This window comes from Uloborus diversus, chromosome 1 (genome assembly GCF_026930045.1).
Source record: "Uloborus diversus isolate 005 chromosome 1, Udiv.v.3.1, whole genome shotgun sequence".
Taxonomy (NCBI): Eukaryota; Metazoa; Arthropoda; class Arachnida; order Araneae; family Uloboridae; genus Uloborus; species Uloborus diversus.
The window spans coordinates 211,252,600-211,279,673 of NC_072731.1; the positions used below are offsets into that span (position 1 = coordinate 211,252,600).

Genomic DNA, 27,074 nt, shown 5'->3' on the forward strand with positions numbered 1-27,074 from the left:
GCAAAAACAGTCACACAAGGTGTGTGACATGTTACGGAGGTGAGAGTTCAGATGTTGTGAACCAAAAATATACTAAAATAAAAATTATTATTAAAAAATTGTTGGTAGGTTCAAATAGACATATTTTTGATGAAATTAAAAATCATTGTTAAATGATTAGTTCCTACTGTAAAAAGAAGGTGACAGAAAAGTTATACTTTTTGAAGAATGACCCCTATTCTGCCAATTTCAGTGACTAAAAGTAGCACTTTTGACTAAAAGAAACAACCCTATTGCTACAAGTTGTATAAATGCAGGTTTCTTACTGTTACGAAAAACATTTAAAACTAACAACATGAGCACACAATTAGATTTTTCATTTGATTTTCATCTTTCACACTTTTACAGCCGTTTTAGATTGACTGAGCTCCTAACGATAGTGAAATACAGTGTCTGGATGCTGTAGCTTTGCAAGATCTGCAGACGAATAGGCTGTTTAGTATCTGCTTGCCATTCTTGCTGAACAGCTATAAGAGCCTTTCTGGTAAATCAGGAAGGTACCAAGCTATTAATATAAACTTTTAAAATTGTCTTGCAATTTTCTTGATTTATTCCAGAAACTCGACATGCTTTTTATGGACAAGGTTTATAAATTAACCAGGACGATTCCATGTGAATTTCAGGATAAATACTGACTTTTAAACAGAAACTTTCCTGTTCTTTGCCAGATATGTCATTGGCAGAAATTAGGGACAGTACCTACCCATTATTTTCCTGAAACTGTTCTGAATTTTTTACTGATTAATGTGAAAGAAGAAAGTATCAAATCAGGCAGCCATAAAGTAGGGTAAAATACAATTTATTACATAGAACAATAAATAATGTTGCATAGAATAATTACAAACTTTGGAACAAACGTATTTTTGCTAGTTTATTCACATTTTGCATTACAGTTGCACACATAACGTTTCGCTTAGCATTTCATAAAGGCTTGATAGATATTTTTTACCTAGATCTATATGTAACTTTCAAAAACATAACTTTCAAGATTCCTTATTTTATGACAGAGTTTTATTTAATTTTTTTAAATACATTCAGAATTAACGAAATTTCTTTCAGCAATTCAGTGAAATGTTCATCGGTGACAGAATATGTGTTATAATAACTGCCAAGAATATTTTAGTCTTTTAAAAAATGTATTTTTCAGGGATTAAAACAGGGTGCATATTCAAATAAAAATAAGTGCCATATTTGCATTTTATTAGAAAATGGCCTCCAAATTTGGAAGATATGATGAGTTTTTGCTTAGGTTAAGTAATACAAATCGATGATAAGAAAAATCACATAGGAAATTCGAACTCTAAGCCAAAATGAAGAACGTTTAATGACGCCAGTGAAGGGGTGTTTGGAGGAGACTCTTTATTATTCTGTTGAAGTTTAAAGAAGGTACTGCAGAGACCGACGATACCTGAAATGATTTAAAAATTGACATTCAGTAATGTAAAAATGCATTAAAGTCAAAACAGAAACAGTAGATCCTCGATTATCTGACAATCTCTTAACCGGAATTTCGTTTAACTGTGTTACTGGGACGCGAAGAGATGTTCACAATTTGGGAGTGTCCGTTAAGGGATGTTTTACAAAGGTTTTGCCATGCAATAAACATACTTTTTGATTTAGGTTACAGTTATTCCATTATTACTATAGTTTAATTTTTGATATATTTTGATAAAACCCATTTTGTTACTCTTCGGGTGTGTGAAAAGTTGACCTCCTGTTTTGAGGGATGTAGGTTAGTTAAAGTAGTGAGTTCCCCTTATTTTTCTCTTAATAAGTTCCTAACAAAGAATAAGTATAATTTTTTTCCGATTTTTTAAGCATTTTTATTTTAAAAACACTTGTGATTGGAAAATGTCAGGTTTTTCACAACTAGACCCTACTCAGAGCCCACAACCAAAGTTTCAACCTTTGGGTTAAGCAGGATACAAACATTCATACGTACATACATGCGTACATAAGTTCACGCATACGTTAGAACATGCATACGCTCATACAGACGACAAAAGAAAACTCGTGATAATTAACTCGGGGATCATCAAAATGATAATTTCAACTGCTTATACTTTTTAAGGTACATATGCACGGGCGAATGGACCGAAAAAACACCTCAATATTCATTCGGGGTGAATAAAATGGAAATTCAGACCGAAATGCGAGGTAAATTTTTGAGGACAATATTTCTTTTACTATGAAAAAGATAGTAAAAATTATGAAACAAAATTTATTTTTAAAATTTTAATGTTAGAAAATCTATATCAGAGTGAGATTAACCTAAATGTAAAATTATGTATATCATGATCAAGACACTAACAGAGAATTTCTGCTCTTTGGAGTTTATCCGAGTCTATCTGAGCACCCTTGCACAGTACCTTATAATTTCTGAAAAATGTTTCCAAAAACCTGGGAATTGGGATCATTTTTGAAATTTTCACCTGCGCTTCTTTCCAGGAGCCATTCGGCTCAGCCAAAAGTCTTGGTCTTTTCCTGTTCCGGTGACGTCACCGTAGTCGCAGTCCATGCCAGGCAGATTGATGGCACACGATCGCTTCCTGCAAAGAGATAGAAGTTTTAGAATAAGGCATATTTCGAAAGAGTGGCAATCAATTTACTCATGATGTTTTATGTGTTGGTTAGTAACTGTTTTAATCTGAGTCCTCAAACCACTCTCAACTTTCACCCGCAACTAGTTACACAAGTCACATGACCCTATCCCAAGTGCTACAATTTAAAACTAAAAAAAACTGTGTTATCAGCTCCATCAGCGTGCAAGTGTGTAAAAAGGTGATGGAAAGCTTCACCAAAAAGAGTGAAACACTATTCAGCAAATCATGGGGTAGATATGCCTCACGTGAAATCTCATAATTAAATCTGGTTACTCTTACGTTTTAATGATCTTTCTAAATTAAGTTTAGTGTGTAACTACAGCCCATTTGTTTAAAATTGTAATATCTGTACCTCAGAGCCAGAGTGACGTAAGTCCAAAAATTGCTATTTTCCGTTTATTAATGCATTGTATGTCTATGCATTGTACGTCTCGATGCCTATTCCGCATCAAGTCGTATGAAACTCATTCTTAAAAAAAAATCTTTTTTCAATTTTTAGGGGTTTTATATCCAGGGCTAAAAGAGCGCAGGTCTCATTCTTTGCATGCACAAGAAAAAAGTCTTTCCTCTGTCCTGTAAAATGATCATAATGGGACTTACATGCTTTTGACTCTGAGGTACAAATATGTGTTTTTATTAGCGATTCTTTACATAATTGTAACCCAGATAAACTTATCCCAAACGTGAGTGACGTGCGCTGAGATATTTTCCTCAACCACAATATTTTTCGACAAAAAGAAGACAAGAAATAGCTTTCCTACAGGTAAATCGGCCATTATGACCGATTCTAATTACTAGTGAGCGAGTTAAAAGATTCGCAGGGCAATGCCACGACTTCCTATTTGTGGTATTGCTTTTGAGAGTTTCAATGAAATGCACCTCGAATTGCGCAGTTAATAAAACCGAGTGAAAAGGTCCGCCGGAATTGAGTGTTAACGAGGCGGGAACGTGGTTAGTGTCGGCTCGAGGCCCTTTGCATAGATATTAGAAATTAAACGAGCGAATGATTCGAGATTATTAGATTCTGCTGGAAAACGTGAAGGTTAAAACCCCAGGTTTGTGTCGAGGAAACCTCCCCCGAAAGCAATAATCGAAGTTTTTGATTGCATCACTTTAGACCTGATATGGTTACTACATCATTTGTTTTCCCTCTTTCCAGAGTCTTCTAAAGCTTCAGGATATACGCATTCGTTGCGAGAAATGTGAGCAACATTTAAAAAAAAAAGAAAAAAAAACATCTACATCAACAAGTGCTTTTGTATCAATGTCAATATTAGTATAATGTTAGTTTTGGAGAACAAGGTCTTCGACAAAAGCCACAAAATTAAATCTCTCATTTCATCCAAAAGGAAGGGAAGGGTCTAAAGTAAAAGCATTGAAATTCTGTTTCCTTTTACTCCAATTGACTCTACCCACAATGAATTAAAATGCAACAATTATACGATTTACTACAGTGCTGGTAAAAAAAATTGCATCACACTCGCATTTTCACAACAATGGGATAATGTGAAAAGTTTTGGTCGACCGATTAACGATGAATGTATGTGAAATTCTGCAAAACTTATGAACTAAACATTTAACAGCAGAAGTTCGATAATTGTTTACGTAGATCGGGGCTGTTTCCGGGCCAAGGCAAACTGCTGACCCCATGCTCATTTTTCCATTTCTGAACCTGCGTGTGGGTTTAGAGAAGAAAAACTTAACCCCATGGCAATTTAAATCTAATGAAAGGATAAAGGTTTATAAATTCCTACTTACCAGTTTTGCCCTATGGCACGGAGCAGAAATATCCTGTAAAATGAAATTAGGAGCTGAAGTAAAGTGATCCCGGATAGTAGGAAGCAATTTCTTCTCCAAAATGCCAATATACACCTGAGCGTTTGCTGTTCCTTGCACAAAGTGAAACCTACCAACTCCTTGATCAGAAACACATCCCCAAATCATCTGGGATACGGGATGCCTGACTGTGTTTTGAATGCAGTCAGGATGATATTTCTCTCATTTGCGGCGCGGGTGATGCAATTTTTTTTTTTACCACCACTGTAGTATAGTAATACCGTAAACTGAAAAGAGCCCTGCTTCGTAGGGTTTCGTTTCGTTAAAAAGTTATATTTTGAAGAATTAAAAGTTATATTTTGAGTCAAAGAAACATAGTGTTGCTTTTCGTAATAGGCTTGATGACACTATTAAATATCTGAACATAAAACATAACTCACGTCTTATTACGAAGTTAAAAGTAATTTTCTAACGTATTCCCAAATCTTAATGCATAAAAAAATGCAGAATGTTATTTGGAAACAATATCAATAAAAATAAATCGCCGCAAACTGACGATAAACTGATGATAGAGAATCATTCCAGTCTTTTATTGCCCCATTTGGTAATCGCCAAATATAAAAGCAACAAAAACTGAAAGCATTAAGGTAGCAAATTGCGGTGATAAGGAGTGTATGGATTTAAGTTAAATCACGTTGAAGTGAGAGGTCGAAGTGATCTCTTTCGCAGCTTTGACTGGAAGTTAGCTCTAGATTTGAATGGGACCACTTAAGCCCAGTAGAAACGGAGGCATGGTGAATATGAGTGTTTAAAATTTAGATTTAGATTTTTTGTTTATGCTCTGATTTTCGAAGTCGCTTTATCTTCCTTTATAAACAAACTCAACTGAATAAGAGCAGATTCTTTTCGTCATCTGTTCTTAAGTGTAAAAACATTATGCTTTAAAACATCATCAATGTTATTTAAAGAGTAAGTATGTTTTTACCCATGGGAAAGTAAAGGGCAGTATTTACAGAAATGAGGTTTTGAGGTATTTGATAAAACGCGTTTTGGATTCCATGCAAAAAGTAGGGAAGTGTTGGAATTCGACGTCTATTTCGTGCTTCATTTTTAGCGGAAACCAAATGAGCAAGTTTGTAGAGTAAAACTAAAGTGCAATAGACTGTGCAAATAAATACAAAAGGCATAAATTCAAAGAAAAGAAAAGTGAAAAATATGCAGATGCTTCCCTTTTACTTTCTGTTATAGTTTTCATCTTTGGTTCTTCATCAAGTTCTTTTCTTTTTTTCAAAGCGCATTTTCAGAATTCAGTTCAGCCTAACGTTTCGCTGTTTTCAGTTGTTTAAAACTGATTCTCGACCTTGGTCACACAATTGTTTTCTTTTTATTTGGAAGAATATTATCATCATCTTAATTGATAAGACTGACCAACTATAGGGGGTCTCCAACCTGGTCCTATTAGGATTTATCTTCAAAAAATATGCTTCCGTTTTTTTACAACGAAACAAATTCGGGCCATTGAGATTCGCTTGACCATTCATAATACTTAGACAGACATATTTATTGAAAAAATAATACAAGACCGATCCTAAGAAAGTTAGCAAACTGTGCTGCGGTTTTGAACTGAAAATTTAAGGCAGTCGCAATTTTTTGACGTAAAATTTTAATTAAAAGCTAACTAATGCTTTGAGTGCCAAAAGTTGTGCGAGTACCCTCGCTAAGTATCTGTACGACGAGACACTCTCAAATGGATTTAGAGGTCAAAGAAAACAAACACTTACTCCAATTTTTCGAGCTTGCTGTCGAGATCTTGAAGAATATTTTTGATATAACTCAACTGTCTCCTTTTGTTAACAATCTCTCGTAAGGACCGTTGCGGAATCGTTGGGCTGTAAAAAAGGGGGAGAGACATTATTACATTACAAAACCAATGTAAAACTTGCAAAAGGCTGTCATTAAGAAATGCAGACAATGCGAAAATAGATCAAAGACTAAACCAGAACAGTGGTGATGGCACTCATTGTTTTCTCATTGTACATATCATTATACAACGTATTGCTATTACGGTATCGATTAAAAGTGCTAGTAAAGCTGGTAGTTGTTAACTATTGTAATCGCATTTCCTTCAACTATTAATTAATTAGAGCTACGATTATTGTTATTTAAAAAAAATTGATTTACATCAATCTAATTATTGTAAGAAAATAATTACAGAGTTTTTGTTTATAATATTGATACTTCAAAATGAACCATTCGCATGTGTTACTGCTAACTCAAGGTAAAAATAATCCTTTAATATATTTTTTTTACAACCTGGATATTTATAGAGCAGTCGTGCCCGGAACAGTAATAACAGTTAAGACTACACTTACATCAAAAAGAAAAGTAGTAGTTACTTGTGACGATTTCATGGTTGCCGTAGGTAATGATGTTTCTTACTGATCATTTTAAAGTTTTATTTATTAGTAGGGCATCACCCCCCTCCCCCCCCCCTTTGCAATCACCAACTCCAGAACTCTTAGAAGATCCCTTTCCACGTCGGCTCACCTCATAAATTGGCTCACGATTGTAGATTAGCAGGTATGACTTCAGAAATATGCTCATATATTTTACTAATTCGTTTGGTTTTAAGCAGTAATTAGCACAAATACAAACAGCACACTTAATTTACATTATTTTTATATAAAAACATAGATTCCTTATTCTTATGTGTGTTGTATTTTCTAATTCTAAAAGGTAGCAACATTGCTGCTCTTTAAGAGCAAAGAGTACGTAACTGAATTGATATAGAAATTGAATGATTTCTTTGTGCACTTAAAAGGATGTTCGCTGAATAGTTTTAACATTAAATGAGATTGACTTTGAAATTAAGGTAATATGCATTGAAAAAAGTATGCAATGTCATTTTTCTCCATGCTCAAAGTGTGTAACGGAATTTAGTGTAACGGCACCAGTAACAGACATGCTTAAGACTCTCAGGTAAACTCAATTTTCTGGGCCTTCTAATGTATTTAGACTTTTAAAACTATTTTTCTTTCATACAACTACATCTCATCTAACGTTTGGCTGCTTCTGGATCCCTTGAATCAGTTAATTCGGTTTTTATTTGCTTAATTTTGAAAAAATGGTCCGACCCCAGAAACAGACACCGACGATTCTGATGATACCCAGTAATAGATAGGAGGAGGAAAGGGTGAGTAATAGACCTAATTCCCCTTTTCTCTTCAAAATGTGCAAAAATTCTTTGTTTTTGAATTTAAAACCTGATTAAATTCAAATGAACATAAAACACCGGCAGATCTCGTGGTGGCTGTTCACAACCTTCCACCACTGCCTTGTAAATACCAACTGGCTCATAAGATTCACTTTGATAAAAACACTAGATTGTTGCACCCTATTCATGGGTAGCAGAAACATCAGTTTTACGCGCCTAAAATTCTTATTACTTAAATCCAAACTTACGATTGTCTGTTACCGGACACTTGTCTGTTACTGGTGCCGATACCCTATATGTATTTTGAGCAACTTATATTTCTCTGAAAACTTCAAATAAAGAGCAATTTATTGCAATAGAAGAATGAGGCAATGAGAAGCAAAAATGGGCAAGTGGACTTCTTTTTAGTTTTGAGTAAAATGCATGTAAAGCTCACACCTTAGGTTAACTTCCATTGGAAGGTTTTTGAAATCATGATGTTTACTGTAGGGCTACCGGTATCATCTCTAGCCCCCATACAAAGGAAAGTTTCTTCTAACATTTGTGCTACTTACATCCGAATAGTTATTTTGGCGTTTACGCCCCCCCCCTTCCTTCAAGGTATTTCATATTACTATACAATACAGAATAGCCATAAGAAAACAACCCACTTTAAATATTTCTGATAACGAAACTAATGCCCAGAAATTAACAAAATTTTGTGTAGAACATAAGATGGGATCTTGTTTAAACGAATAAATAAATAAATAAATCGCCACCACTGGCAGTTTTTGATGCAATGTAGCATTTACTTTTTATTTTTAATTCGATTTCAAAATCGTTTCCATCACCTTCACCAGATGGAGCTCCTCCACCCATTATCCTTCGTGGCGTCCCGGACCTCAATATATATGACTTTCAGTTTTGGAGGCATTTGAAGCATTTCGTAAGTCATGATGATACCAGAATTTCACCAGATCTTAAAAGGAGAATTTCACGACATGTTTCGTAGCATTTCCGGGTTACACGACGATCAACTGTAGAACATGATATTTTGCGATTCCAGAATGCAGCCGAAAATGATGGCCGTCATATTGTACATGTTTTATTGCAATAAATGTTTTTAGCTCTTTAAAAGTATAATTCATCAAAGACGCCCTCTGGTGGCGATATTTTAAACTACTATTTATTTGCTCAAACGAATCCCCATCCCAACACTATTTTTTACACAATGGTTTCGTCACCAGACAACTTTTAAAGCAGGGTCGTTTAATTATGGCCACCCTGCACTTAAGCAAAATATAAACTTTATTCAACTCATCATTTTAAAATATCTTCCAAAAGGAAAAAAAAAGCAGTTTTAATGTTTTATTTGTCAACCGTGCGATTAGTCATTCTACACGTTATCAATCTATGCTTTGTTCTACCAATATGGAAGTCGAGTTAATAGCGGATGCCTTAATTCGAATATCAATATTTTAGAATCAGCCCCCGAGCCCTGTGTAATGCCGTCAATCAACATCCCTTGATTAATCTGCATTTAATCTTCTAGAATAGAATATGCCTCGTAACTCAGAATGCCCAGAGAATTTATGCCCTCTGCCACTTTAGAACATCAAACTTTATGTTGAGTTAAATACATCACTTATAGCTGAACGAACATATTAAAATTCAAACGAATTAATTCTTTTTTTTTTTTATTACAACGTTTTGATTTTATGCCTATGTTCGGAATTTTTAAAAAAGGAACTCAGCATATTCTTTATTGCTCAGAAATTTAAGAGCTAACTTTAATTGCACATATGTTTTAGAGCAACAGTTATGTCAAAAAAGTAATTATCGTGCTCGTTGAAATTGAAAAGATGACACTGATATCTTGTCCTGATAATTATTAAGGGATGTTGAAGATTTTGGGGGCTGATTCAAAAAAAAATATATTTAAGTGCTTGCAGTTTCAAATGCGCCTTAGAACTTTAGTAGTTCAAAAATACAAATAAATTGAATAATGTTCAATTTATGATAGGTATTGAGGAATGAATTGAACATTTAGGTGACTATTAAGTTATCTTCTGCAGGTACTAATAAAATGAAAAAAAAATAAATAAATAAAATAGAAAAGCATTCGTGGATGAAAGAAAAAGGAATGCATGATGTCGAGCATCTTATTGCGAAAATCAAATTAAAATATACGAATTGTTACAAGTGCCAATACGACGTTTTATGGCACTGAGAACATTCATCTTTTAAACGGCACCTACAGGGTGTCCTCAAAAAGACTGACTGTTTTCAAAAATTTATAACAGGAAAACAGTAAATGATGAAAAAATAATTCTTGCAGAAAATTCATGCGTTGGACCGTACATGTTTTCCTGCTAAGTTCCATTTTTAGTTGAAAAATTTTCCAATAGATGGCGCTGCACATAGGAAGCCCGTGAATAAAAAAAAATATAGAAAATTACATCATAATTTTTCGAAAAATGTTTATAAATGAACGAAAGTACATAACAGTATTTTCAGAATGACAACCGTCAGCTGTAATCACGTGTCGCAATCGCAGCAAAAATCCGTGAATTTCAATTCTTCTTCTTTGACTTACAGGTTTACTATGCGCAGCGCCATCTATTGAAACATTTTTGAACTAAAATTTTGAACCTGTAAGAATTTCTCTTGTATCATTTACCGTTTTCCTGTTATACATTTTTGAAAACATTCAGTCTATTTCAGGACACCCTGTAAATTCCACTAATGATATCATTCTAAATTTCTGTTGCGAGGATGAATAATAAGACATTTCAATAAAGTTTTTCGTACTTTAGTACTAACATAGCCAAAAGTCGTGCGTTGATAATAACTGAGTTTTTAGTCCCGAATTCATTTGAAACTTTCTCTACTGTTCATTGAGAAATTGATGATTAGAAGCGTCACTAAGACTTTTCAAGTGTTCAATAATTTCTCGGCAAAATATCCCTCTTCTTTCAGCCGTCTTATCTTCCTAAAATTTTTCATTGGTGGAAAATAATCAGAAACGTTGAAATAAACAAAAGTTATTTAGATACTTTTTTTTTTATTTTGAATTCAAAATCTTTTCTCGTGACTTTTAAATGCATTTACTTTCTTTTTTGGCTGGCAGAAGAAAATTCAATTAATTCTTTTTCGTAATATCGACGCTTAAATAGGCATGTGTTTACCCGATGGCGTCCCTATGGGATCTAACGCTCCTCGCGAACTTTAGAGACGCTCCCTCCCCGCCAACATAATATTTCATAGAAATTCAATAAAATCAATAACATTATCAATTCACTGGGAAGCGATAATAGTGTCCTTTCATGAACCAAAGATAGAATACGATTTTCAGTTCTATTTATAAGAATGCATTTGTTTCCAAAAGTTATTAAATTTTGAAATTTTTGTTTAAAAACACTGGAGGAAAAATGTACAATAATCACAATTTATACATTTACTAAAAGAAAAAAAAAGAACTATCTCTCTAGTGCACAGAGCAACTATTCCATTCGAATGAGAAATCTTAACTAATTTCTTTTTCCGCATTTTTCACACAACATAAATTTTCGTATCTGCGCATTGGAAAGTTTCGCAATTAAGCAAGCTTCACCGCATTGGACTGTTTAATAACTGACAAAGTAAGAAGCCCCATTTGCTTTAACATGTATTCTTTTTATCATATAAACCCCAAAACTTTTAATGTCACCACACTCGAGAGTAAAGGATTCAACAGGTTTTTCTTTGTCCTTGTCATAAACAACGGGATTGATTCTAAATAACGGGTGTTTTTACAGGAGCCCTACAGCCCAGAGCTGTTATTAAACTAAAGCTGGTTGAGAGAGATTTGATGCTCATTGTAAAAAAGTAACACTGAGGATGACGTTTTTTTAAACTTTGTTTAGTGCTGTGCTTACAATGAAAAATATGCCGTGGTGTTAGATGTCTGTGATTCCCCCAAGTTTCGTTTATTTTCTTTTTCCCCTCCAGAAGTTCCTCTGTAGTCCAATAGGAAAGCCCTGATCTAGATTATTAATTGAGACGAAGTCTGGTTGTTATTCGTTTTACCCCCCTCTCAAATCAAAGAGATGAAAGTTTTGTAGAATTCTTTTGTTGAATCATTTGAATTTCATATGTGAGAAGAAAAGTTCCGTCCAAGTCTTGCGAAACCCTCGAGTGAGTTCCGTGGAACCCTTGGGGTTCCATGGAACACAATTTAAGAAAGTCTAGTCTAAACTAACAGTTCTCTGAATATGAAAAAAAAAAAAAGATTTTTTTTTCTTTTTGCATGCAATCATACACAAATGGGCATTATGCTTTAGAAACCAGTAAAAATTGAAAAGAAAAGGGTTAGCTAACTTACATTTGAAGAAAAACTGGCGCCACCTACACGATCATTCTGATCTAAAAGCCAAGTTTACACTCTGATATTTACTACTGCATCCCGTAAACCCTCAATCATTAGTAAAGACTTAATTAATCAAATTCTGATAAATTCCGTCAAAGTTCCAAAAATTCTGACAAAATCTAGACACATTCTCATTTTACTTTTGGTGTCGCACAAGGAGCTAGAAATTTGATTAGTTAATGGTTGTTCATGTTGTCGGTTGGCGGAAAACGATTGTTTCCGGGAAAGTGCAAAACTCGACTTAAAAAGATTATACATGAAACGGGCAGAGCTGTTAAAGCAAATGCGAATGAGATTGTCTGCAAGGACCGCGAGCAAAGTATGGTAATTTTCTTGAGATTTGTATTATTGCTGCAGATTAAGAGCAAAAGTAAATGCAATACTTTCTTCTTCCCAAACATTAACGCTTTGATTACATTTTCCTGATTTGTTGAAATCGATCATTTCTTTTAGTATTTTTCTTTTAGTATTTGGTATTTCGTTTAAAGATTGTTTCGATATCTGCAGCTTCAGAGTTTTTTCTTTCTTTTAATCATCTGTCAATGAAATATTACCAAAGGAAAAGTATATTTATTTTCCTTATCTGATTTTAAACAGCTTAAATATGAAATTTTAAAGAATATCGAAACAAAAACGTATTTTGACATAGATCTATGTTTAGAAAACCATATTGAGATTCTTTTATACATTGACGTCAAAGTACTTCGGTGTCACAATATTTTCTTTTGACATGAAACGACGTTTTTCGATGTTTACAAAAATTTTCTATTTTTCTCCTAAATTGCATATTCATTACAAAATTACAAAATAATCGCTTTTAATTATGGTTAACTGGTTAAAAAAGTCAAAACAAGAAATAAAAACGATTTTTTTTTTTTAAATATAAAATCGGTGAAAAAATATACTTTGACATAGTTCTTTATTTTAAGAAACGTATCCGTTATCAATCGGGATTCAAAACGTCGATCTATGTCGGTCCTACGTCGATCTATATCTTTGTGCTACTAGGGAATCAGGGATACCCACGAGAGTGGTTTATGGATCCCTCTGCATCATTGATATTTTTAGAGGGTATTTTTTAGAGAGTTTTGACCTCATTTGGGGTGAAGGTCTTCAAGGGTGCTTCATAGCGTTTTAGGGGTGTCCGTCTTCGGGCAGACGGGCACTCCTGCATCAAACAATAAAATAAAATAACTTAAAGTATCTCAATTAATATTTCTATGACGCTTAAAAGATATTTCTTTCTAACAATTTCTTAAAAGTTTCTAACTGTATTCAAGCGACTTTTCATAGCAATTCCAAAGCATATTTATGAATTAAAATTTTTAGTGGTTAACAAAATAGTTCCTTTTCTTTTTGATTTTAAGATTAAAATCGAATTTTATTCTTAATTATTTACAAAAATATTCATAAATAGTTGTGCAAAAAGCAATTAAATAAGGATCTTTTTTGCATGATGTAGTTAGCAGCATTAATTATATTCATTATAATAATATTACCTGATTTCAGTTTAAACTATAATTATATGGATTTCATTGATCTCCTATTTAAAAAAACCTTCTCGGAGGAAATATTGTTTTTTGAAATTTATTCTTCTTTAAACTGTTTTATAATTTGAATTTTAATCGTTTTTCAGTAAACTTTAAAGTAGCTGAGAAATAATCCCGGTCATAAACTAGCAATTCAAATGATTTACTATTTCTCTGTCTTTTAATTTTCCCATATCGCTAATACTAATTTAATTATATAATACAGTCGAGTTTTAAGTGGACTTCTTTGCAAAATGAGATTTATTAACGCGAAATCCTTAAAAGCCATCCTTTTTCCAATGCTTTTATTAGGTAGTGAAAAAGTAGGACTTCAATACGTTTTCTCTAATGCACATGGAAAAAACTTTAATGAAGTTATTAACGCTAAGAATGGTTTTGTTTAGTTTTTACTCTAGTTGAATCAGCATTCAGCAATCAATTTTGATTCATATGTTTTTTGAGAAACTTTTTATTGCTAAGTACTTTTTTGTAAAGGAAAAATAAATCATTCGAACTTCGATGCAAGAAACCTCTTTTAAAGTGGCATTAGATAAAATCGGCGATGAATTAATAATAAAATGGAGTGTTTGTAATTAATTCATTGGAATTCATATCTATTTTTGGGAAACACAGAGTTAATTAATTTTTGTCAAAAGTATATGAACAGTATAAATTCAACATGATCTTATTGAAAGATATAGATAGGATAAATTGAATTCGCATAATATAGCTCGGAAAGTTAAAACTAAAATAACAATATTTTGATTATAAATGTGAGTTTGAAAACGTAGCATAATTGATGATAGACTTTTGAATATTTTTTTTAAAACATAAGGGAGTATATTCATGTTTGCGTATAAGAAGTTATACTGATTTAACACTTAATTATTTGCTGTGACTTTTTATTTTGGTGAAAATTTCTGTTAAAATGAAAAGGCGATTTCAACATGAAATGGTGCACGCCGGGTACAACATAGTAAGTTTTCTCCAAACTTGAATTTTAGGGTAGAGAAACATATAGTGATTAAAGAAAAAAAAATATCTAAAATACTGCATGCAGTGTTCACAACCGCAATTATCAAGAGAATAAAATAAAGTACTTGAGCAGGTTAAACTTTTTTTTTTTTCGTGGGAGGGGGTGACTCAAATGTAACTAAAATTAACTATAAGTGTCGTATTAAAGATGAGGTAGTATGTGTAAGGTAAGTGTGTTAAATAAAGCCATCCTAAGGGTCATGGCCTAGTATCTCGCTCACTTATGATTCGATTGGCTCCAAATTTTTGATTTATCACATGACTCATAATAAATAAGAAAAAAGTAATTTCATATGACAGTATAAGTTTCAGTTATGTTGTTCGACAGTTTCAGCAAAGAAAGGCAATTTGGCCTTATTGGGAATGCCCCACGATCATAGGGGCCCCGAATGGGATTCATAAATGCACATGCTACATGATAAATGATTAATGTTCTGTTATTCTTTAAATTATTAATGTTCTGTATTGCATGAATGTAGTTCTGTGATAGACAAAGGGGCCTCCAAAATGCATTCCGTTGAGCCTTCAAACCTGTGAAACCCACTGCATTCTTCCATAGTCATCAGGGGGCCTCCAAATTATTGTGGGCCTTGGTCCTCACTTTTATTTAGTCAGTCTTTGGTCGTAAAGTATGTTTTTAAAATGTTGTATGAAAAATAAGAAGTTTTTGTGTGTTAAACTTGTACATGGAGTCAGTAAACTTGCAGTAGTAGAGTGAATACATACTGAGAACATCGCAGTACAGACACAAATTTGTATTTTGCAAACTTGCATCAAAGAGTCTTACTCTTCTCTCTTTTATAATATCTTGTATTTCGTTTCGGATTATGCGCATGACCTTAGAACCAAAAAGTAAATGAAAAAAGGAGAAATAATAAAAATAATAATCGGCTTTGTTTTTGTTTTTTTTTGTGCAAACTTTTTCAAAAACTTTTTGGAGAATCATTCGGTAGAACTTCAAAGTTGTATGAAGGAGTACAAGGGGTTTAAAAATATTCACTTACATGAAAAATTTGCCAAAAAATGGAAGATTTTTGTGAGGCTTGCGAAATAGCAACTACACAAATAATAATAGTCAAAAAGAAAAGTAACAATAATTGATGAATAACAGCGTACAAATCTTTTCAAGCCCTGGCATAATGAATTTTTCTTCTAATATCACTTTTAACGTAAAAAATAAGAGAGTGAATATTTGTTAACGAACTTGAATGTTTCAACCAAAGGCAACTGAATTATGAAAGTGATTAATTCAGAATGCTGGTAAGTTTTTATGGTTAGTAATAGTATGGTTATGGTAGTTATATGGTTAGTCAATAAAAGCGAAACAATTCCACATGGTGTCATGCTTATCCACCTGTTTTGAGACTCGAGACCGGCATTAATCAAGAAAGCTGATAATTTCGATTTAAAACCAGCTTTTAGGCTCATATACCCTGTGCGCAAATTAAAAGTTGCGCAGAGAAAATTTGATTTATTCAAGTTTTTAAAATTTGGAAAATAAATAGCCCTAGCACAGTAATCTACTAAAAAATATTAACTTATTATATTCAGATTACACATTAATGTTTTTGTTTTCTTTCATTTATTTACACTATCTAAGTGTATTCTAAACTAAAATACTTTTTCTTTTTTTTTTTTAATAAATAGTTTTTAAAATGCTAAAACAGTTAAAAAAAGCTAAAAGTACTGGAGTTTGAGGGATTTAAAGTCATTAATTAAGAGAGATATTTGAAAAGTTTCATCCTACTTAAGCCTTTATGATATTTGAATAGTCTATCCATACCTAAATTAGATTTATTTTAAGTGAAAAGAGCTTCAAGATGTCCATTTTATAGCCTTTATTTTAAGTATGCATGCTTTTAGAAATATTAATGGACGTCCCAATTAAAATACTCTTATTAAAAAAAAAAAAAACTTTCTTTCCAGAAACAGAAGCATTATCAGAAATGAAAAATGAGCCTATCTCTTAAACTGGAGAAATTTGTTCATGAGTTTTTGCGAAATTAACTTTTTAATTTCTAGGAGAGACTTATTGATTTTAGTAATGTTTCAAAGACTTCTGAAGTGTTAACAACCGCATTTTAACGATGCATTCAACCGTTTAAGGAATTGAATTATTTCCGCGGATTTGTTCCGAAACATGATGGAACAAGGAAAACTGAATGCAAATTTAACTTTTATCAAGGTAATTTATTTTTATTTAGCTTGTCTTTCATTCTAGTAATCCAGTCGCTGGGATGAAAACATTTTAATAATTTTTCAGGTAGTAACCTCGGAACGAATATAATGGCAAATTAATATAGATTTATTTTATAAAAGAAGTGAATTAAAATAATTTTTATTTAAATAGTAAATTTGAATGAAAATGTCATTAATTACAGTTTATTTTGAGTAACAGAGAGAGAGATAAAAAGAGTAAAAAGCGAGAATTTTTTTTCTCTTTGAGTACATCTGAACCATAGCATGGTGAACAAGTACTGCCGTGGGCAAGCAAACGGCAGTATCTGCAGAAATGAGTTTCCGAGATAGTTGAAGAAACGCGTTGTGTATTCAGTACTAGTGGTACCCGCACGGCATTGCCCGTAGTTGAAAATTAAAAGGTCTTTTGGTTAGAGTATATTTACCAATAATGTATGGTGAATTTCTCGCCAATTGGCTCGCCCATGTTACGGTTCCACGTTATGATAACCTGGTAATTTACTCGTTCATCTAACGATAATTTTACTCGGGAAAATGTTCTTAAAATTGGAATAGAAAAAGAACAAAATCGAATTTTCAAAAAATCACTTTGAGGTTTCAAAAAACCCCTATGTTACAAACGAGTTTTGTGCCAAATTTCATAAAAATCGGCCGAGTAGTCTAGGCGCTATGTGCGTCACGAAGATCCTGACAGATATCCAGACAGAGATAGATCCAGATAGAGAGACTTTCAGCTTTATTATTAGTAAAGATTAACTATAGGGAAATATCGGAATTAGACGTTTTGTTTGGGCTATTTTTCAGAGGAAACCAAATAAACAAGCTTTTACAATAAAGCTACCGTACAATAAACTATAAAAATGCAAAAAAAAGGGGGGGGGGAAATGAAAAATTTGCAGTTACTATCCTTTACCTGCCCACGGCAGAATAGTAGTTCGACAGCTAAACAACTGTTGAATATGAATAGTCATAAGTTTTGCAATTTTCAAAACCGCCTCCTACGGATCCAATACAAATTTTCAAGGTATAACAGTCTTCAATGATGTCTTCTATCAAACATTTTTTTTTTGTTTTACATTATTAGTATGGGCGTACGGTAACAGTTTTTGAAGAAATAATTTTCATTTTACAGGCCTTAACTGTCTTTCCTTATATGCAACATCTTTTTCGCATTCTCGAGTCACTGAACAGTTGCTAGACTCAGGTCCTCCTTCTAAGGATTTCTTATTTACACCACCATGCTCTTCTCTTTCCCTCTCACTTTTTTCTAGGACTCGACCGATGCATCGGCCTGGCCGATGCATCGGCGCCGATGGTTCAACAATTTAGCCATCGGCATCGGCATCGGCGGCCGATGCTAAATTGCAAGAAACATCGGCCCATCGGCCTTAAAAACTTCGAAAAGCCGATGGAATTGGCCGATGTTTTTGAAAAAAAAAAAAAGACCTTTGATGTTTTACCTTTTAATACAAAGTAAAGGTTGTTTTCATATAAAATTGTTTACTAAATTTCAGTATGAATTTTTATTTGAGTCACCCCTGAAAGAGTTTTTAATACTGCATTCAGGTACCAAACAAGTTAATTATTGCGTTGTTTCTTGCTGCTGGATGTACGTAGTATCTCTCATAAGTCATAACTCCAAAATGGTAAACTGTAGAAGGATAAGTTTTCGCGTGTGGGGTGTGCGTACGTTCCAGTTGTGCACTTCCCTTTTTGTTTTCGATCGGGTGTTCTGAAAAGCCTGTTTACTCGTTTTTTGTGGCTATTAATTACTTATTTCAATGCAAAACTAAGATAGCGTCTCAGACTGACGGTCATTTGGTGATATATTGCCGAATTGGAGACTGTGGAAACAAATATGGCAAAACCTCGCTATTCATTTTAAAACACTCTGTGTTTTAAATCCGCCACTGCAAGTCAATACAAACTCGGGTGCAAGTTTCGGAAGGGTTTTTTTGCTCAATGTTTATGATTATTTTGAACTCTATTTTTTACGACTATTTTGAATTTCCGAGAACACTTGTGTGTCCCTCCTCCCACTCCCTCAATTTCTGAAATTAAACTCTAGTTATACTCCTGAGTTGTTTAAAACTAACACCATTCATAAAATTAGAGATTTTTTTTTCAAACTTTATCTATTGTTTAGAAAGAATTTAGAGCATTAATTTAAGAAATTGATTAAAGAAAGACGTTTTGAATGGTGACACAATTCGGAAATCGAAGGGACTTTTGAATTTTTTCTTCGGAAGTGCTGAAATAGATTCAGAAACTCTTCCGAGGTGTTGGTTTTAGCGGTTCTGTACTACAAATATTAGGCCGAGGTTGGGGCCGAAGTGTGAGTTACTGCAAAATCAGAGGGTGACCCCCCCCCCCCTCCATTTCGTAATGCGCTATCTTTTTTGTATCATTTATAGCGATCGATTTTTTTTTCTGTTGTAAGTAACTATTTTTATGTATTTATATAAAATCAATGAATAAGTTATTTTCGTTTTTTATAGAAAAGTTTCAAGGATTTTCTATTATGCAATTTTTTAAATTTCAGGAAATTACTGTTAAATTGAACAATTTAATTTGAACTTGTTTGTAAAGCTTCATAAAAGATTAAACAATCTAATTGTTCAATATTATGTATGCAAACATCAGATCAAGTAGTCATATGTATTCAGTTATTAACTTTGTGTAAATATTGATTTTGTTTATAGCTGCGTTTTAAGAACCTCGCTCTTTTCATGGCAATTTTTTTTCCAGCAAAATTTTTGTCACTGTTTTAGTTTTTTGAAAAATGCAAAATTTTCTATTCATAAATTTTAAATAAGAAAAAATATTTCTTTTATGATTTAGTATTGTAATTTATCTGTTATCTTTTTTTTTTAATTTGATGACTAAAAAATGTCTACGTGCAATCTTTCCAATTTAATTGCGTAATTTGTTGACGATTTCATAGTTTTATTCTTAATTTTTTTTGAATGATTTAACAACATAATTTAATGTTTTTTAACTATGTTTAGTGAACTTAAATCCATACATCATTACAATATTACTGAAATCTTAGTTATATGTTCAATTAAAAAAAAATCAATTGTTTATTAAACAGTCTTTTTGTTTTTCTTCCTTTTTTCTTTCTTTCTTTCTTTTTTTTTTTGGCTGTTGTTCTTTATCTTTCATTGTATAGCAGTCAAAAAAGGAGAAGCATAACTACACCCTATATAGATTGTACGTAGTACGATCCAAAAGTTCGGGACTAGCTATATAAAACCTTACTCAGAATAGTTCACATTACAGAAGCACATCCACCTTCAAAAGTTTACCTTGAGGGACTATGTACTTCTGCCAGTGTTCATATAACTTTTGGAAACACTTCTGAAAGCCATTTTCGCTACCTTCTATGATGCAGCTTTATCTTCTCCTGACGGAGGAAAGCATCGTCCATGCAAATGTTTTTTTGCTGGGAACAGGTAAAAGTCACACGGAGCTAAGTCCGACGAAACGTTATGTTACTTGTTTGTCATATCAGAGTATTGACCAATCGAACCGTGCATCCTCAACATGAAAGTCGCCTTCTTCCCTACGATGAAGTTAAAGCAGCAGCGCAAGAGGCCTTATAGGAGGTTGCGAAAATGTCTTCCAGGAGCGCTTCTAAAAGCTATACGAACATTGGCAGAAGTGCATAGTCGTTCAAGGTGACTATTTTGTAGATAGATTTGCTTCGATAATGTGAACTATTCAGGGTAAGGTTTTATACAACTTGTCCTCTAACCTTTAGATCATACTACGTACGTATGAGTTTTCAACTTACTATTTCATAACGTTTTTGAGTGACGTAAGTTTACGCGCATGAAGACATCACAAGAGAATTTGCGATAATTAACTGAGGAAGCGTTCAAAATGGATATTTCGGTCATCTACATGTTCTTAGGTACATATGCATGTACAGATGTGCCGAAAAAACTTGTGAAGTTTAAATTGGGTGATCGTAAAATAAAAATTTAGGTGAAAATCTGATTTTTTTTTATTTTTTGTGATTGCAATTCCTTATTCGTAGAAAGGAAGTAAAGTGAAATGAATCAATTATCCTTTAAATCTCTGACAATTTTATCAATTTATTTCTGTTTGATTTTTTTTTTTTTTTTTTTTTTTGCCATCGACCAACGGCATCGGCCATCGGCAATCGGCCATTTGGAGGAAAACAATCGGCCATCGGCCATCTTTGAACAATCGGCCAACAATCGGCATCGGCCCATCGGCCAAAAAAAGCCATCGGTCGAGCCCTACTTTTTTCCCAAACATTTTTTTTTCGATACCGCGGGTTTTGCTTTTTGTGGCCTCACTACATTTGTATCCTCTCCCCCTCCTGCATTTTAGCCATTAGAAATAGCTTCATCACGGACCCTTTGTGATCCTATGGCTCTTTGGTTCGATAAAGACTAAAAGTAATTCCTAAAATGAAATATACTTTTCTTTCATGCATATGGAAGGGTAATTTTTTTTTTTTCTTCCAAGATTCAATCGGTCGGGAAATGAATACTACAGTGTAACTTGAAAATTATTTTGCTTCGAGTATTTAGACACATTATCCTGCTACTTCGCTTCATAATCGCCGTTCTAATTGATGCATTTATCCATGCGTGACACCATCTTTTCCAGTCTTCATCACAGAAATCAACTACCTCTTTCTAGACGTTAGTCTGAGCAAAAATGCAGTCCTCCAGGCAAGATTTTCATGTGAAAAAAAAAAATGGTAATCCAAAGAAGCCAAGCCCGGATCGTGATGGTTGAAACACGTGCATCCTAAACCCTCACTTCTTCAAGTACGCCCTTCTTTAAATTTCAACATAATTTCTGCACGTTGCTGTAGCTCATGAAAGTATTCCCGAACACATTACTCATTTGAGGCATTGAAGAACAAAGGGATGTAAGTGGCAAAATTAGAAATTTGGAGATAACCAGCACAAACGGTAGGTGAACCTCTCCTCTGTCTTGAGGCAAGAGATAGTACTAGTAGCCTTGGCAGGTGCTTCTATACAGCATGATTTAGAAGAAAATTTCAATTAAAGCCTACCTAGGACATTATCTTTAAACGAATTTTATTCAAAACTTGAAAATGTCCACAATGATGAATTTCTGCTGCATTGCGCCCATCAGCTTGCCGAAATCGAATGACACTGCACAACATGAAATTCGCACTTCGCAGGAGATTTTATTTATTGTCCGAGGCATGTTTAGATGCACAGAACTGACAACTGCGACCTGACGTGGTAAATTACAGAAACGGCGCAGTATGTCTGTACGCTGCATCGTTGGATACGATACCCCACGATAGTTTTTATTCAGCGACGGTTCAGATCCAGGAAAAAAAAAGAAAAAATCGTTTGTTTGTTTTCAATATTTTGCTTTGCTTATTTTTAACTAGTGGTACCCGCACGGTTTTGCCCGTAATAGAAAAATTAAAAGGTCTTTTGGTTCGCCTGTATATAAACAAATAATGTATGGTGAATTTTCTCGCCAATTGGCTTGTACCCATGTTACGGTTCCACGTTATAATAATTTCGTATCTCGCCAATTGGCTTGTGCCCATGTTAAGGTTCCACGTTATGATAATTTCCTAATTTACTCGTCCATCTTATGATAATTTTCTTCTTAAAGTTGGAATAGAAAAAGAACCACATCGAATTTTCGAAAAATCGCTTCGAGGTGCACACTCCCATGCAAAAATCTAACTTTGTGCCAAATTTCATGAAAATCAGCCGAACGGTCTAGGCGCTATGCGCGTCACAAAGATCCAGACATCCAGACATCCAGACCTCCTCCGGACATCCAGACAGAGACTTTCATCTTTATTATTAGTAGAGAAGTAAAAAAATCTCAGAGTTGGTTAAGAAGTTTGTAAAAAAAGTCTCAGAGTTGGTTAAGAAGTTTGTAAAAACAATCTCAGAGTTGGTTAAGAAGTTTGTAAAAAAAAATGTTGCTTATGATTGATCGAGGTCAAAAAGGTTTTTTATTATTGTCTCTAAATCTTGTTTTGTTTGCTACAAGTGTCTTCAAAATGAGTCAAATAGTCATTATTTCAATTTTTTTCCTCATACCTTTTTGAAATAAATTTTATATTTCACTCACGTCTCTTTCATGAGCTATTATCTCCCCTTAATGGAGTTTCAATCCATTAAAAAAAATATTGGAAGAATATTTTATGTTATCATGTACCTCTAGACATGCAAATTGGTTCCTGTTCACCACTTTAAGGACGACTTCGACGAATTGTGTCGAAATGGAGATGCGCATTCTTATAGTATTCAACAAGGGGTTGAAGGGAGGATACAAAGAGCAATCGATATCACTTAAAGAATCTGAAGAATGAGGCGATTTTAAAGGGAATGATGAGATGCTTGGTGGCAGATGAAAATTGAATTTCGAAATAAAGACTGCTCGAAATTGACCCGCCGACGCTACGAGACATTGCAAGAAACTGCATTTAAGGAAAAATGCCTCGAAAGCGGAGTTTTCAGCAAAATACGTTTTATTTTCAAAGAAGTTGGAAAACAAGGAAAATCGCTCTGAAACTTGGAAAAGCAAACAACCTTAAGCAGGAGCAGATGCTTTTTTTCATTTCTTTTTCTCAAATTCGAAAGCGAGGGGATGTGTTTTTTTTTTTTTCGTAGTAACTTCACTCGTAAAAAGTTGTTTTCTGTGCGGGTTTTTGCTGTTTATATTCTTTCGTGCCAGTTGCATTCTGGCAGATAATTAAATTTCTTAATGGAGAAGTATGCCTTTTTAGAACATTTTAGAACATAAGGGGATAATATTGGTGCCTTCTTTGGCCATGAATTTGTAAATTTGTTCCACAACTATTCAACCCTCTTGTATAAGAATTTTATTTTGCAGAACGGAACAATTTTTCTTTCAGCCTGTTTTACTTTATGTGCTGACAAAAATAGAGCTGAAACACATACTATGGATTTCTGCTTCTGTTTACATATTTTACATCATCAAATGGCCGGTCATCTTGCCTAGTGGTGACAGAAGCCTGACTTAGATAAAAGGGTACTAATTTGAATCCCGGCTCGGATATGGATGTACTTTCTTTCTCCTATTCCTGGTTCTTGAAAAAATTATTGCGAAACAAATCACTCCTATTATTTATAGTAACCATCCTCTTTTTTCAAATAATCAATTTGGCTTTGTCCCTAAAAAGTCCACTATCGCTGTCTGAGTCTTATTCGTTCTCAGAAAACTGCTGTAAATTATAATATTCTTGTTTCTTTTGACATCAGTGGAGCTTTTAATTCAATAGACTATAACTGCCTTTCTAATGAATTAATGAAATTTAATTTGGACTTGGTTCTTGTGTCTCTTATTTTTCGGTCAATACTTAATAATTTTTTTTTTCGTTTCTTTGTCCTGATTTGTATTATTTTTCCACTCTACAGAAAGATTGCTCTCGGAGTTCTCTTCTTAGCGCTATTTTATAGAATATTTTAGCAAATTGATTTATACGCAGAACTTTACCATCTGGCTCATTTTCTCAAGCATTTGCAGATTACTTTCTTATTACCATTTCAGATGCAACAAGAAGAACTTTGAAATCATTGGCTTCTGAAACTATGTCTGTTTTTGCAAACTGAGTTTCTTCATTCCATATTGAACTTTCTTCTTCTGAAACTTCAGAAATCCTTCAGTCAAAAGTACTACTTTTAGTCACTGATGTTGATAGAATAAGAAAAAAAAAGTAGTAACATAGAGCCAGAAAATACTTTTACTTTCCCAACATTTAATTTTTTAATATTTTTTTTAAAATGTGAGATTTTGAAAACAAAATGTTTCATCATGTGACGTCACAAGTGAGGAAAGACATCTTGAATCGGAGCGCGTGATTGTCTTTTCTGGCAAGATATCAGCTTTTAGTGAGCAATTACTTAAACGAAATATTCATTTAGCGAAGTTTGGCAATGTCCTGAAACTTTATTCTGGTAACCCTAGTACTTTGATCACTTGTGACGTCAGCAGCGAAAATGAAAAGAACGTCTGAACGTCATTTAAGATTATTTCTTTAAGAGAGAAAATAAGTCAAAATTGGGAAAAATAAGTAACTCACCCCATGTTTTCGACTATGCTCTTTCAGATTTTTTTTTAATGGGAAACAACCCAATTCATTTTAAAAAAACACACCAGTGTTGATCAAGCTACATGTAATAGGGCAATTAGACTCAAACGTAATCCCACGATTAAAATTTTTAACGCCGTTATCAGTTATTCAGATGAACTAAAATAGCATGGAATTATTTTTGATCCTAACCTTAATTTTGTTTAAACATGACTCCACTAAATTTCATTTACGCTTATAGACTATGGAAATCTCTGAAACTCATGGCAACAAAGAGGGTGCTACAGGGAACCCCTGTTTCCATTACATTGCCATTGATGGATGCAGGGTTTCACTTCAGCGCCTCTTACGGCCAAAATGGGCGACGTTTGATCAAAAATAAACAAACTTTGAAACGTTGACATTGATCTGTGGATGCGTGAGCGGATCATAGTTGCATCGGTTTAACACAGATAAATTATAAATTGTCAAGGCCCGTTAAGCGTCAGAGCCATCTAGTGGGGCATAGTTTACCGTACAAATTTTCTAAGAAATAAAACTAACACCCTTCTGCAAAAATTTTGTCGTATTTCAATTAATAAAGGTTTTCTTTCTTCTGAAATTATCAAGTTCCTCTATAATAATATTTTTCTTAAATTAATAGACTATGCAGAAGGTATTTGGTTCCTTGCTCTTATAATATACTGCCTTATAATCAACGACCCGTTCTTTTACAATTAACGCACTGTTTTAGATTACTTCGACTGATGCTCTGTTTTTGTACCTTCATTATCAAAATATTTTCTTCCAATTCACCAAAAATTCTAAATCTTTTTCTCTTGACAACATTTCTTATCTTCCTGTGAATTTTAAAATTAAAACTGTGTTTTCACACAGTTATTAAATTTAATTTTCTGATTTTATTTTTGATAATACTCTTCAGTTTGATTCGGTTCAAAAACAGAGGATGGTACGGCTGCTCTTTTTTTCGTTTTCTGCAAAAGAGATGTGTCTTTTTTCTAATTACTTTACACTTCATACAGATAATTCCATATTTCAAGCTGAACTAATTGCCATCAACCCAACAAGTATCTGGAAAATTAATTTTTGTCTTTCAATTCCTTCTCCTTAGTTTTTTCATATTATTTCAGACAGCTTTTCCTCCATAATTGCTTTAATGAGTTATTCCCCTCCAACTAAGTCTATTTTCGATACTAAACTAATCTTCTTAAATTTCAAAGCTTTAACACAGTCTTTTGGACAAAGGGTCATAGCAATGATCTGGCTAATGATTCTGCTGGATTTATCTAGTCAAACAGGCTACTTTTCTTCGTTCTCTTAATATTGATGCTCTCATTCCTATTAAAGTTTTGAAATCTATTATTAAAAATACCATACGGAGTAAAAATTTATGGAATAATTCAGACAAGGCAAGATGGATATTTTAATTCCTTCCAACAGTTTCATTCAACAGGCTTTATTCCACTCATTTAAATCAATTTTTAACAAATCATGGTTTAACTCTTTCTTATTTTTAAATTCTCCCAATTGTATCTGTGGAGAGATAAGAGATCATAAACATTTTCTCTTTTATTTGCAAATTCAGTCAGTCTTTTCATCTTAAATCACTTTATTTTTAAAAATTATAATAGTTTCTTTACCCTCCCTATAATTAAAAAAAAAACACTTATTTTCGTGGCCTTGATTTTCGTGGTTTATTGAGATTTTCAGCAGGTATTTACAATTGTGTTTCTTAACTTTTATTCTGTCACGATTTTAAATGTAATTGATGAGTGCATTATGACTTTGACAATTTAACTGATTATGACTATTTACCGATAACGATTGTTTAACTGTTAATTTGTTATAGATAATCAAATCTGCTTATGTTATGTTTTGAATTCCAACTGTGATCTTGTTATGGAACCTTACTTTGATTTTGTAATTATTCACTCTTTGCAAGTTTTCTCTTTTTTTTTTTTTTTTTTTTTTTTTTTCAGTTTTGCAGACTTTATCATTTGTATTAAGATTACATCATTGTATTTATTTGTATCATTTATGTTCAAGATATTTCGACGATGATATTTTCAAAATTTAAAATAAACATTAGTTACTCCACATCTCCCACCTAAACCGAGAAGATCTTGTAACTATTTAGGGGAGAAGTGGAGGAGTGTCTCTTTCTCTTGTGTCCTTGTCGTTTCTTCGTGAGAAT

The 27,074-nt window shown here is 33.3% G+C and overlaps 1 protein-coding gene across 1 annotated transcript in view; it reads right to left on the minus strand.

Moving 5' to 3' along the window:
* Positions 1–822: 822 nt before the first annotated feature.
* Positions 823–27,074, minus strand: part of LOC129224676 (uncharacterized) — a 62,697-nt gene continuing 36,445 nt past the window's right edge. The window contains exons 2-4 of the mRNA XM_054859225.1: positions 6,200–6,307; positions 2,472–2,588; positions 823–1,447 (exon numbers count right to left, since the gene is read on the minus strand). Coding sequence (XP_054715200.1) covers positions 1,417–1,447; positions 2,472–2,588; positions 6,200–6,307 — 256 coding nt within the window. The 3' untranslated portion in view covers positions 823–1,416. The remainder of the gene's footprint in view (positions 1,448–2,471; positions 2,589–6,199; positions 6,308–27,074) is intronic.